General features: G+C 45.6%; 1 protein-coding gene across 1 annotated transcript in view; it reads left to right on the top strand.

Moving 5' to 3' along the window:
• Positions 1-14495, top strand: part of TBC1D8B (TBC1 domain family member 8B) — a 1086956-nt gene that overhangs the window by 190423 nt on the left and 882038 nt on the right. Inside the window, exon 2 of the mRNA XM_078688663.1 lies at positions 4443-4553. Coding sequence (XP_078544789.1) covers positions 4443-4553 — 111 coding nt within the window. The remainder of the gene's footprint in view (positions 1-4442; positions 4554-14495) is intronic.

The raw sequence follows: 14495 nt of genomic DNA, 5'->3' as shown, positions 1-14495 counted from the left end.
TGGAAGCACAGATGGAGGCACGCAAGGGGGGAGGGAATTGATACGCAGAGAGAGGCAAGCAAAGCACGCGCCCGAGCACATGCACTCAAGCTTTAGGCTGGCCATGCCAGCATCTGGTAGCACTTTTTTTCCCCCTTACTAAATGTCTCGCTAGCAGCGCATGCGCGCTGGCTCTGCGAGACCTAAAAAGGAGGACTGGAGTGACCAGATGGCTGTGCACAGGTTATATAAACACATACAGTGTGCACTTTGGAGTTGGATAAGATACTGGTGTCCCTATTTGCACAAATTCTCAATAGCACATATGATAGTCACTTTAAAAGATTAATTTTATATGTGAAATACGTGCTAGGCACTTTGAGGGCGGTGCCGTGGGGTTTACTAGGGAAACTACTGTTGATACTTCAAGGAGAGATCTAATTGGATTATTTGCACATTATGTTATGAGAAATTGCACATTGGATGGTGAGTCAAAATAATTTGAAGCCTGCTGGGAGTGGGGCAGCTGAGAGAGGGAGGGAAGATCTTGATTGAGGAGGAGGCTTTTGTTTTAACAACAGTTGGGGGAGTTGTAGGGGTGTTGTATAATCCACATATGCATATATCAGATGTTGGGAGGAGGCTCCATTTATTAGCTAGTTATTGACTAGAGTATCACTGAAAGAAGGAATGCATTAAGATTTTTAGATAGCTTGAGAATGTTTTCTTTCAATGTTGATGGTTTAAATAATAGGAAGAAATTACATATCATTTAGGCTTAGGGGCGCGGATTTCAGTTTTCTACAAAATTGATACTACAATGAGTGATAAGAGACAACATAAACCAAAGAAAGCAAACATTTTGCAGGATTGTCCGAAAGATATGATTTTGATAGATCAATGTAGAGATGCTTTTCCAGGAATAAAAAAGCATGTACATGTGTTTCTACCGGATTTAAAATGGTTAAATGGATTGACTACTTTTTAGCGTCTTCTAGACTGGGATGTGAATATTTGACAACACTACCAGATGGATTCTCCGGTCATTTGGCTCTTGAGCTATGTATACCTGGAGGTAAAGGAAGGTTTAAACCAAAAAGATTGTTTTTAATAAGACATATTTGGAGGATAATAAGTGGGTTGAAGTGTCCAGGGAAGAGAAACACGTATTCCCGATAATAAATCAGGACACTACCCCAATGAATTTAATTTGGGATGCTTTAAAAGCATCTCTACGACCATAGATAATTTCTAAAGACATAGCTGCAAAGAAACTTATGTCAGAACCCCATTCAGAGGGCTCCGGGCAATAAGGGGGTAGCTGGGCCCAACCATCAGGGTTAAGGCATTTTACTCTTGATGTCCCATGGCCTGACAATATTGCTCTAGAGCAACAGGGCCAAGTACCCTTTCAGCCGTTGACTCTCCATGTTAGCATGAGTTAAGCAGTCCAAGGCTTAAATGGGGTGGGGGGGGGGTGAGGTAGACACAGAGGAGTTAACACAAGCTCACAAATTTACTCAAAATACGAGCAGCAGCATAAAAAAATGAAAAATAGGAGCATTTATATACAACCACAAAGTATAATATGACATTCACCAACAATACACACTCCCCCTTGAGGTCAGGGCTCTAGTGTTTCATAGGCGGTAATCTGAGTCCCTCTCCCCTCAGGCTAGCTGTAGTGGTTATTCCAAATTCACTATAGGTGCCATTCAGGTTAAGCCCCACCAGTAGTCTGAGTATAGGACGTCCCACTCTGACTCTTAAGTAAAGTCAAAAGTGTTTCGATGACAAAGCTCTGTTTGGCAAGCAAATTCCCCAGGGGCCGTCTGACCCAAAAACGATCTTACCCACACCAGCAGGATCTGAACAACCATAGTATCTGAGTACGCCCCCTCAGCGAGTGCTGAAGCTGCAGCAGCTGTCTCAGCTAAGTCTTTCAAACGCGGCCCTGGTGGGCTGTGGTCTGCTGTCCTCGAGTTCCTCACACAAGATCCTGCAGTGGCCAGGGGGTTCTCAATGCTCCTCTGATGCTGGGTAAGTTATTTGGTTCCTTCCACAGGTGGGGGGTGAGGTGTGCGAAGATCCTGGTACCGGTATTCAGTCATGACTCTGGCACCCAGGGCACCACGGTGGCCTCGCTCCTCTGTTGATGGTCTCAATCCACCCACGCTTCTTGCTTGGTCCTAGTGGCTCCCTCTGGCATACAGGGTCACCGTTCCTCCTCTGTGCACGGACTCCAGCACTCTTGGCGCAACAGCCATCTTCACGGCGAACCCACCTGGCATACGAAATCACCGACCTAACACTGCACATGGGTGATGACCCATTTGGTGCAGCTCCGCTCACTTCATGGCAACCCTCCTCTGGCATTTGGGGTTCGACTACTTTTCCCTGCTCATTTGCAATTACCTAGTCAGTGCAGCAGCCATCTCCTCGCACCTCGCTATGGGAATTAACTCGCCAGGATTCCCCCACTGGACCTCGTTCCCTCCAACGATCTCCTCTTCCTTATGGGCACACTAGTCTTGGCAAGCAGGCAGAGGCTGATGCACCCGAGTCCCAGGCAGGTGGCCTTGGATTTTCTGGGTGATGTTTCCTTACCCACATGGAAAAATAGCAGGCAATGGCCCCCAAGTCCTGGTCACAGACAGAAGTCTTTGTAGCGCTTCTCCTACCTGCACAGCCAGTCTGACTGCCGGAGAGTTGAAAATGTTTGGAGTCTCAAGCTCCCCTTCTTATAGTCAATTTGTAGTCTCCAAATCAGATTTAGAGTCTGATCTTTGAAGTTTGTTGGGGGTCTGCTTTCTTTTGAATTGCCCTTTGTTCCATCTTCCTCCTAAAAGCCGTCTGTTACAGCAGGAGTGACTCTGTATGTATCTCATTTCAGCACCATCTCCTTTCTGAGATGTTCATAGACACCTTCCCAGTGACCTCTCTATGAATCGAAAAACACCCTTAGAAGTGTACTTTAGAGCCTGGCTCTCCCTTCCTCCAGTGTGTCGTACCCAGGTTACAAGAATGCAGTAATGCACAAATTTGTTTAGGTGAATTACTTGTCCTCCTCTCCTCATATTTCTCCTATCAGCTCTGGGCCTCCCAAAAGGGAACCTAGAGTTGTCCATGTATTCTACCATTCACAGGCACATATACACTCAGCACATGCATATATCATACACACACAGCACTACATTTTTTATGTACTGTACTAGTCACAGGCCCACATACATCCTGCACATATAGACCACATGTGCACTGCAGAGCAGTATACACCAAACCGATTTAGGCCAAGGTTGAGTTCAGCACACAGCAGCGGAACTTTAAATGAGAGAGCCTGTAGGCCTCGCTCCAGTGACACAAATGTGTTTGAGAGCCCCCATAATCTTTTCCCCGTTTGATTACATTGACTAATCTGCACTATTGAGGCTTTAGATCAATGACATTGATTTTTTTTGTTTTATGTTTTTGGGGCGGAGTGAGTTAAAGTTGTGCATTATGTCCTCAGTGACACAGAACACATCTGGGAATATTGAATTAATTAAATCAAGCTTCCATGGACACTCGGACAGCTATTTTATCAACACAACACTAGCATAACAGCAGTACAAAAAAGCAGAGCAAAATTGCACAGCAACGTATTTGAGTATAACCAAATAAAACATCACTTCACAATGGCCAACTAAAGCAACAGTTGCTCACAGCATAGTAATACAACTTGACAACTGTAATGAAGCTCAAGAAAAACACAATACAGCAACAAAGCACAAAATCAATAACACAGCAAACACATAACAACAACGAACCCCATTATCCACTCTACTACCTCCAACATCCACTGGCTTCCACGAATTTTGTACATTTACTGTTCTTAACTTTAGTAAAATATGTGCCATGTAGTTTTTTATATAAAAATATTATCACTTTGAAGTAGACATTTATGCTTTTCTGCTTCAAAAAGCTTGTCTGTTGACCCCTGGGGAGGTTGCGGTGTCCCTGTGCGCCTCACTCTGCTGACTTGTGTTGTTTTAACCTCTGTCGGGTGGTGGTACGCACAGTACAGCCATCCAGACAGTGTGTTCGGCTACGGTAGTGCAACAGGAAAAATGCAACTAAATTTGACTTAGCGCCGGATAATACCTACTATACTTCTATAACCTGTCGAGGGCTCAGTGTCTCCGTTTTCATGATCAAAGCAGATTTGCTTGCTTGTTACTACTTTACTAACATCCTAAAATAAAATGTCCAACTAATCTCTCTGAAGAATTTCTTTTTAGGCTACATGACCTTCTCTTCTACAACATATGGCCTTTTAGCCTGTGGTTTAAACATCTGTCAGCACACAGCAGAGGCTGGCAGCCTGTGCAGAGATTTGATTCATCTCAGCTTGTTGTGAAAAAATGTAGCCTGGCAACCAATTACTGTGATCCCTGTCCAAAACATGTTTTTATTGTCTTTTGCAGGTATTCTAGTGGGAACACTTGATGCAGTACTAGACTCCACGTCGAAAGTCGCGCCTTATCGCATCCTCCATCAGACACCAGACTCTCAGGTCTATTGGTCTATTGCCTGTGGTAAGCATGGGAAGTTTAAATGGGGTTGGCATCTAGTTTATTGCTGAACTTTATCCCCAATCTGTTCTAAATCCATCAGTCACGGCAGGACACTTACATTTATAGAATCCTTTACAAATGGGTAACTTGAATCCGTGGGATCTGAACTGTGGTTGAATATTAGTTGACTGTCTTTTACTATGCATGTAGTCTTGCTCCATTTCTTATAGCCAATTGATGTATTGTGACACTTTAATCTGCTGAAGTATATTTCCACGTTTTCCTCAGTGGTGTGTTCTCCCTGTTCTGCTTGCCGACATTTTCTAGTTTCATGCAGTGATGTTGCCAGAAATAAAAGGCAAGGTCAAAACATCTGTGCACTATATCCAACCTTCCACCCCTCTTAGACTCATCAGCTAATGATCACAGCAGCGTCAAAGTGAATCAGAGGTACAACTGGCTCACCTTTCTGTTGTTTGGCCAAGTGCAAGAGATTGCGTAGTATGCAAGTACTAATTTAAATATTCAGCCACAGCATAAGATGTAAGGAAAAGAAAGAAAACAAAGTTCAGACAAAGGGAAATAACAAAAAGGTTTTAAGTAGGAGCTGTAAGTAAGAAAAATAGTCAAAACATATGAAGGATAAAATGAGGTTAATGAAATATCACATGATCTAATAATAAATATTTATTTGAAGGCGGCCTTCTTGTTTTCAGGAATAGAAAAATGTTCAAGAAAATACCTAAGCATGGCCAGAAGTGTTTGATATGGGAAGGCACTCTTAATATCCTGCTCCTGGAGAGGACCTGGCCAGAATTTGTTTTGGTATGCGAATCCTGCAGCTACACATGGTGGGCTATGCTAGTCTAACAAGACTGCAAGAGGTCCGATATCCTCTTTTTGAGATCTGGCGGCAGGCACAAACTTTGTTCTGGAATGCTCCAAGTGCTTCCAGTCTTTTAGTAGGCTTGCCTTTTCTAAATCTGCGCTGTCCCCCTCTGATTCAAAGACAAATCGCTCCTCATCCAGGTTGTTTATTTGATGACCCCTCTTGGGTGTAGGGAGTCAGGGTGGCTAGAGATAGGTCTTCATCAATGCCTCTCCCTCTGGATCAAGCCTGTGACTGATACCCACTTTGCTCTCTAACTCTATTTTTAGGTCGAGGCTACCAGAAAGCTCATACATGGGGACATGCTGAAAACTTACCTAGGAGAGCATTCCGCCCATTGTTTACCACTAACTTTGCATTGTGTCACTCACGTTCACTTTTTCTCTTCCGCCATGTTGCTCTCTCTCGTCGCTTTGCTTCTCTGCTCCCCCTAATCATTTCATTTACATGCATCATAAATATCTGAACTTTGCCTCCGTGAAGCTTCATGTGAATATATTACTTACTGCTTTGATGCCAACACAAGTACTACAGTTCTATGGACACCATGATTGGACCACATGTGTAGCATTCTCACTGCTCCATACATTCACCTTCCTTCTGCTGTCTCTCTACAATGCCTTTCGTTTCTAATCTTGTGGATAAAGATGTCCGTTTCAACGTTTTCTCTGACTGTTGCAGTAAAACGCATGCTCACGCAATCCCCGGGAAGTTGTCTACAATCTACTTTCACTCCCTGGCCCCCAGTATTATTCTCCCTGGCTTCACAGTAGAGAAACTGCCACACTGTCTACATCTTAAATTATTGCTTTCGTCTCTGGTTGAACAATTCCGCATTCTTCACGGACTTCAAAGACCTCTGCACCACCTACTCTGTCTCAGCCAACAGTCTGAGCACTCAGTGCAGTCTTTCTTGGGTTTCTTCCAGGAGAGAGAAGGAAGCCTCTGAGGGTCATATGGCTTTTTCAGCAAACCTCTCACAGCTGGGCCTCCTCAGGCAGCCCTGTCAGTCCTAGGCCTTGCATTCATAAAGGAACTACTTGTAAAATGGGCTCTGCTATGTGAATCTTTAGCGCCTGGAACTGTTTTATTGTTTTATAAAGTGCCACACTAGTATGTGGCATTTCATTTTACATTATAGACGTACTGTCCTATTTTCAGTGTTTATTTTTATATTTTGGTGTATTTCAGTGGTGTTTTTTCAGTGTTTCCAAACCTTTTGAAACCATTGCTTATCAGTGTTTTCTCAGCTGTTTAACCCCTAAAATAGGCAATAACTGTCCAGTGTTTATGAAACATGTTAGTTTTTTGTAGCGATTGTTAAATAGCACATATTTAATTTAAAGTGTATGTAATGCAGGGTATAATGTGTGTTTCCATTAGCAGTGTCCCCAAAGAATTAATTTTAGACTTTAGTATGCATGGAAAGTATATGTATTGCATGCTTACTCACACTCTCATCTCATTACCATCTCTTACATCGCATTACCTCTCACACTCAGTCTGTCAATATTTTGCCTGGTTTACAAAACTATTAATAGATTAAAAAAAGAGTGCTATGTTCAAATGTTTTAGTAAACAAATTCATGGTTACAGTTGGGTATCATTTTCCAACTCCTTACTGAGTGTTATGACATTGTAGGGGTGATCATGATCAACCTTGACAACAGCATAGTACTTTGTGAATCCTTTAAAATGTTGAATTACACCAGATTAATTTGTATTCTTGCATGCTAAGGCACTTGAAAGTTGATGCTTTAAGCATGCCCACCATTGCTTTTCTTCAATCTTTGCTTGACTACGTTAAGTTGGCGCTGCTGTTCTGCAGACATTCATAGCTGCCAAGTGTCCCCATGGCAAATATCTCACTTTTAAGTCAGTCCTGACCTATAAAATGCATTTGCATTGTATTCTGGGACTTGAAATTCATTTATTTATTTGCTTGTTTGTATAGCGCTAGAATCGACCCCAAGGGGTATCTCTACGCTTCAGCGAGATATGGGTGGCAGAATGACTCCAAAGAGTTAGTAAGTGAGGAAGAGGGTAGTCTTCAGCTGCTTTCGGAATTGAAGATGGTCCAAACACTGCCTCAAGGCCACCCCTCCGCTCAAGATTTCATACTTGAGCGGAGGGGTCTTAAAGGAGCATACAACATGAATTTCTCAGAGAGATATGCAGGGCCTGAGTTAAGCAGTGCCTTATGAATAGTACAGCAGATTTTGAACTTAACTCTTTGACGGATGGGGAGCCAGTGCAATTTTATGAGGAGAGGGTGGGAAGGAGTCCTAGGGGGGACATTATCGACCAAACGTGCCGCCGTATTCTGAACCACCTGTAGTCTTGCCAATGAGGCCTCATTGGCAGAGACTAACAGGCCGTTACAATAGTCCATGCGACTTAGTACAAGTGCCTGGACAAGTGTCGTCCGGGAGGAATCCGGTAGTAGGAGGAAAACTCGACGGAGTAAGCCTATTGTATGAAAACAGACTCCAGCTGTTTGAGTGGCATGCTCCTTCCGCGTGAGTGCCTGGTCCAGCCTAATCCCTAGGTTTTTAACTGACATTTTAGGGATTGGAAGTGGGCCTAGATCTATCAGCCACCATTCCGGAGTCCATAGACGGGGTGCCTCTCCGAAGAGCATGATTTCAGTTTTCCCCGCATTGCACTGGAGGAAGTTGATTCGCATCCAGTCAGATATCGCTCTCATCCCCCTAGAGAAGGCCGCCTGTACTGCAGGAGTGAAGTTATTAAATGGAAAAAGTAGCTGGGTGTCATCAACGTATGAGATTGGAATAAACACATGGGCTCTCACAAGATTGGCCAGGGGAGTAATATAGATATTAAAAAGTGTAGGGCCCAGACATGAGCCCTGTGGAACTCCCTTGGACAACCCAGCAGGGACGATCGATACGGGCCCAGGTTGACAATCTGAAAACGATCGGATAGAAAACTCCTCACCCACTGCAGAGCTGTTTTCCTCAAACCAACCTCTTCCAATCTGTTAATCAAGATGTTGTGCGAGATTGTGTCGAACGCCGCGGATAGGTCCAACAGCACCAGAATCATAGAATGGCCCTTATCTAGGGTCATCCTGATGTTATCCGTGACCACTAGAAGAGCTGATTCGGTGCTGTATTTGGGCCTAAAACCGGACTGGGTGGAATCTAAACAACCCGTACGTTCAACAAAATTGGAGAGGTGGTTGTTTACATGTTTTTCCATTAGTTTGCTTGTAAATGGCAGGAGTGAAATAGGGCAGAGGTTGGAAAAATCCATCCAGGGGAGTTTAGCATTCTTCCGATTGGGCCTGACCTGGGCAACTTTCCACACCAGAGGTACGTGTCCCTCTCCAAGGGAGAGATTAATGAGGGATTGAATGGGATAGGACAGACTCTTGGCCAGGGAAGGAAGAATCCTAGCAGGGATGTGATCAGCAGGGGAGCCAGACTTGTTTTTTTTAATCAATAATTCAACCTCATTAAGCGAGATTGCTGGAAAGTTCTCCAATAGCTGAGGTTTCATGGAATGAAGCTGGTTAATGCCCTCCTGGAACTGCATCACACCTCCTGGTCTGGTAATTTTTCCATAAATCAATTCTATTTTTTGTATAAAGTAGAGAGCAGTATCGTCACATAAAGATTGTGATGGGGCCTCTACACTTTCACAGGCTACCGGATCAATAAAGGAGTGTAGAATTTGTTGGACGGTTTTAGAGGAGTTGCCAGCCTCCGCTAGCTGTGAAGTAATGTACGATTTTGGTGACGCTTTTATATTTCTATGATAGCTGGAAAGAGCCAATTGAAATTGCTCTTTGTCTGTGTCATTATGGGAGAGACGCCAAGTTCTCTCTAATTTCCTACATTGTTGTTTTTGGGCTCGTAGTTGGGTAGAGAACCAAGCTGCCTGTGGTCTATTAGAGGGACTCGGGTAGCCTTTAATGGTGCAATACTATCAATAGCTGTAAGAACTGCCAAATTGTTTCTAGACGGGGCATCCTCAATGTTATCAGGTGTCCGAATCTGATGTCCCTTAAATCTTGTATGAAAGCTTTCCTCTGTGACCTTCTTCCACTGCCTATGGAGAGAACGTATAGGAGGTTTGGGTTTTACTAAGTTCACGAGGTCCTGAACAGAAAACTCTATGTTGCTGTTAACATTGTATCTATGGGCTCAAAACCCCCAGCAGTTTGCTTAAAAGCCTGGATTAGCTGAAGGTATCGCACATAACAATAGGACACCTTGCGGCTTTGAGGGTAGGACCATCTACGCCTTCTTAGGGTTTGAAGACTGATCCAGCCTTCAAGAAACCCTCTTCCCAATCTTCTGGAAAGTCTGACAGAAGTTCCAAGTCGTCGACGATGAAGGCGTCGTCGACGGAGGCTCCGTCGATGAAGAAAAAGAAGCCTAAACTGAAACTGGTTCCGTCGACGGGCTCGTCGACGGGACAATTGACGACGACGGGATCGTCGACGAGGATGGAATCGTCGACGACAGCTACAACAGCATCGACGACTGAGTCGCCGACGACGGCATCGTCGACGAGGATGTCGACGACGACAGCGGCATCGACGACGATGACAGTGTCGTCGACGGGGGCCTCGACGACGACAACATTGACAACGACGACGGCTGGGATGTCGACAGTCTCGTCGTCGACGGCATCGACGACGCCTATCTCGTCGTCGAGTGTTCTAGTGTCGACGATGCATATTCCGTCGACGAAGCCGACGACGGCTGCATTTTCAGTACCCTCGTCCCGTCGACAATTTTGGCATCGGAGAAGAGAATCACTATTTCAATGACCAGAATTACACTGGACATGACATCTCCCAAGAGGGTAACCCCCTTGCCACCAGCTCTGCTGTTTGAAGAGGAGGAGTCAGAAGAGGATGATCAGGACTCATATGGCTCTGCTGACAGTCCTTCTCAACTTTTGGTCAAATGCCAGGAGACGGATTCTGAAGGAGGGTATGACCAAGAAGGTGGTTATCAGCATCATTCTTCCCAACCCCAGCAATATTCAGGTCAAGACATGGTTTCGGTACCATCTTCTTTCCTGCAGGACCTGCACAGGATGATGCAGGATTGCAAATCTAAGGCTGCAGAGCCTGCTCCGGCTCCAGTTGCGCAAGCCATGCCTGTTCCGGCGCCTACCTCAACGGCTGTTCCTGAAATACCAGCTAAGGTGTCCCCTCAGCCACAGGCATCAGTTCCACAAGAGCCTTCCAGACCAGCAGACACCCATGATTATTCCTCGGATGAGGATCATAATTCAGATGATGGAGCTGATCAAGCTTTTGAATGGGATGAATACATCATTCTGGACCCTCCATCTCCATGTCCGGATCCGGTGGATTCCCGCCAGCGGATATAGGAGGATTTCATCAGCTGATGGAAAGAGCGACTGGCAGATTCATGTTAGCAATGCCTGCGGTGGCCTCTGAATTTTTCTTGTATGATTTCAAGGAACCTTATAGGAAGACGACAAGGTCCATACCAATAGTACAGCATCTGTGGGATGAAGGCCTTAAGGCAATGAAAAATCCAGCGACGGTGGTCCCTGTACTACCGCGTCTAGATAAAAAGTACAAAGCGCCTGAGGATGTTCTGGCTGCCTTGACGGGCCACCCAAGACCTGACTCAGTAATTTCTCAAGCGGCGCAGAGAAAATCCCGCAACCCCTCTGCACCTTTAACAACTCCTCCAGACAAGGAAGGAAGGAGATTGGACAATGCCGGGAAGAGATTCTCTTCAATGGCGAGTCTTCTGGTGCGGGCAGCTAATGCCCTAGCAATATTGGGCAGATACGACCGCCAACTATGGTGTGATGTCGCACCGTTGCTGGATCAGCTTCCTCCAGAATCTAAAGTAGAAGCAAAAAAGGTCTTACAAGAAGGGGAGGCGACATCAATGGAGGTCATTGACTGTGCCATGGACATTGCCACAACGGCATTTCGTTCTTTGGCTGGAGCTGCGGTCCTTCGTCGCCAGGGGTGGCTGAAGGCGACCTGGTTTCGACCTGAGATCCAAAATAAGATCCTGATCTTCCTTATGATGGAGAAGCACTATTCGGGAAATTGATTGACGACACTCTCCAAGACATCAAAAAGGACACTGAGACCGCCAGATCTTTGGGTACGCTTCAGTACCGCAAAACTCCTTTTAAAGGGTCCAGAGGCAAAAGTACAAACTACAGAGGATCTTTTTTTTTTTTAGTCCTCATTTCACCATTGGCAAACACAAATAAACACTTAACAGCCCTTGTTATGTCCTGGGTGCCTCGGGCTGAAGTTATTGCTTATGCCTTAGGCCGGCCCAGCCTGCCCATTTTGTCCAGGGCATGGTGTAATCATAGGACCCCGAGGCTTTAGACCAACCTCATTTCTTTTCCCCACTCTAACAAGGGATCCCACACCATACTATTTACATTTTGTGTAATGTCCGCTTCAAGGCGTGCCAATCTCAATACAGCTCTAAGCCAATTCTCGTACAGGGGGGGCTTGGGTCTTTCCAGATCTTACAGATCTCTCTGCGGGCAACAAGAACAAGGTTAAAAAATAAAGCCACCTGTGTTTCCCTAAACCTGCAAACAAAGTCCGTGTCTAACCCCAAAAAAATTCTAACTGTGTTCAACTTAATTTTAACCTTAAAAATGCCCTCCAAAGCTCTCTCTACATTGGCCCAAAAATGATCTAAACTGGGACATTCATAAAATATATGGATTTCATCGGCCTCGAGTAAACCAAATCTATGGCAGCAGCATGGTGAAGAAGCAAACTTAGCTATCTTTTTGGGGGTGTAATATAATCGGTTTAAGACGAAGAAATGTTTTTTCTTAAGAGAAGCAGACCTGACAAATCTGTAGAAATAGTGGAGAGATGTTTCGTATAGTGTGCTTGAAGCCTCTAAGGGAGATGAATTCCAAACAGTATGCAATGATGGTATATGCCCATCCTCAACCTCAAGCATGCTTCTATACCAAAAACCCACTTCTTTTTTCTTATACCCAGGTGTTAAAAGGGCGGATTCAATATCCCAGTTGCCACAGATGTTAGGTTTCTCTACAGAAAACCAAGAACAGAGTTGTATATATTTGAATCAGGAGAAAGAATCTCCAATCTTCAGCCTCAGCACCTCACAAGGAAAAACGCACTAAAACATGAAGAGACCGGCAAGCTGCTGCCGGGCTCAGAACACCGTAGTCTCCATACTCAGGGGGAGGAGCTCCGTCACGGGCGTTAGCTTCAGGCCGTCATGTTTCCCCGATGTCCCCAGGCGAATCTGCCACCCAAACTACAGAGGATCTTACCAACAACAGAGATACTCATCCTACGGATCAGGTTCGCAACAATATCGCCAGCCTTATCAGCAAAGGGAGGGCCAATCCTCCAATTACTCACAATAGCGGCCTCCTGGCTCTTCCTACTGTACCCTCCTCCAAGAAGTGGGAGGCAGGGTATCCCAATACCTTCAGAATTGGTCCAAGATAACATCCGACCCTTGGGTGCTCAACATCATTCGAAGGGGCCATACCTTAGAATTCACTCAAATCCCACCACCCAAGCCCCCTGCAGCCATTCCATCAAAACACCTGCGTCTTCTGCGACTCGAAGTTCATCAAATGCTCCTGAAGGGGGCTATAGAGCCCGTTCCCTCCGACCAAAAAGGACAGGGATATCCTGCGGCTGATCAATCTGGGGGATTTCATGGCCAAGCTCGATCTCGAGGATGCGTACTTTCATGTACCGATTCACCCAGCACACAGAAGGTTTCTACGATTTACAGTAGCCAAGAGCCACTTTCAATTCAAGGTTTTACCCTTTGGTCTTCGCTCAGCCCCGAGGATCTTCACGATGGTGCTGGCGCCAGTAGCGGCATTCCTGCGAAGGAATCATTTTCAAGTCTTCCCTTACCTGGAAGACTGGTTGCTGAAGGCCCCTTCCAGGGGGGCAGCGCGGGACGCTGTTCAGGTATGTACAAACCTGTTTCAAAATCTAGGACTCACTTTAAACAAAGACAAGTCATCTCTGGTCCATCCAGGAAGGCACGTTTCCTGGGAGCCATCCTGAACTCAAAACTCTCAAAAGCGATTCCAACCCTAGAAAGGTGGGAAAAACTGCAGACCATGGCTCTGGACTTACGAAAAAGAAGGTGTCTTTCAGTACACCGCTACAAACCTCATGTGGGGGTAATTTCGCCATGCATACCTCTGATTCCTCACTGCAGACTGCAAATGCGTCCTCTTCAGGAGCAACTGGACATCCAATGGAAACAGATTCACGGATCATTCGACGACATGGTGACCGTCACTCCGACAATGAAAAGAGCGGCCCTCTGGTGGACAGACCAGAGAAACTTGTCCCAAGGTCTATCCTTCGTAAGCGATCCGTCTCCTCAAGTAGTGACAACAGATGCATCGTTGGATGGTTAGGGAGCGGTGATGCAAGATCTGCATGTCAGTGGCCATTGGTCTCTTCATGATCGCCGGCTCCACATCAATCTCTTGGAGCTAAGAGCAATAAAACTGGCTCTACAAGCCTTTCTCCCTCGCCTAAGAGGTTCGCAAGTTCTCATCAGGACGGACAACACCACGGCCATGCATTACATGAACAAGGAAGGAGGAACCAGGTCTTTCCCGTTGTCGCAGGAAGCTCAAGAGATCTGGGAATGGGCGATCCTTCACGGGATGTCGCTACAGGCAGAACACTTGCCAGGAATTCTAAACGAAAATGCCGACATACTGAGCTGGTTATCCTCAGTCAGTCACGAGTAGGAGCTAAACCAGCGAGTTCTAGAAGAGGTCTTCCGCCAGTGGGGCATACCTGCAATAGATCTCTTTGCCACGCCGACCAACAAGAAATGCCGGTCTTATGCAAGCAGGCTTCACCACCGAGGATCATTGGGGAATGCGCTTTCGATAGCCTGGTCAAGGACATTTGTCTACGCCTTTCCCCCCATTCCACTGATCCCGAGGTTTATCAGGAAGATCAAAGTGGAACCATGCAGGATGATCTTGATAGCCCCTGCTTGGCCGAGACAGTTCTGGTACACGGAGCTCCATCTGTTGTCGCTAGC

This window comes from Lissotriton helveticus, chromosome 4_1, assembly GCF_964261635.1.
Source record: "Lissotriton helveticus chromosome 4_1, aLisHel1.1, whole genome shotgun sequence".
Taxonomy (NCBI): domain Eukaryota; kingdom Metazoa; phylum Chordata; class Amphibia; order Caudata; family Salamandridae; genus Lissotriton; species Lissotriton helveticus.
Note: the sequence above shows the minus strand (reverse complement) of the source record. Positions and strands in the feature narration are given on the sequence as shown.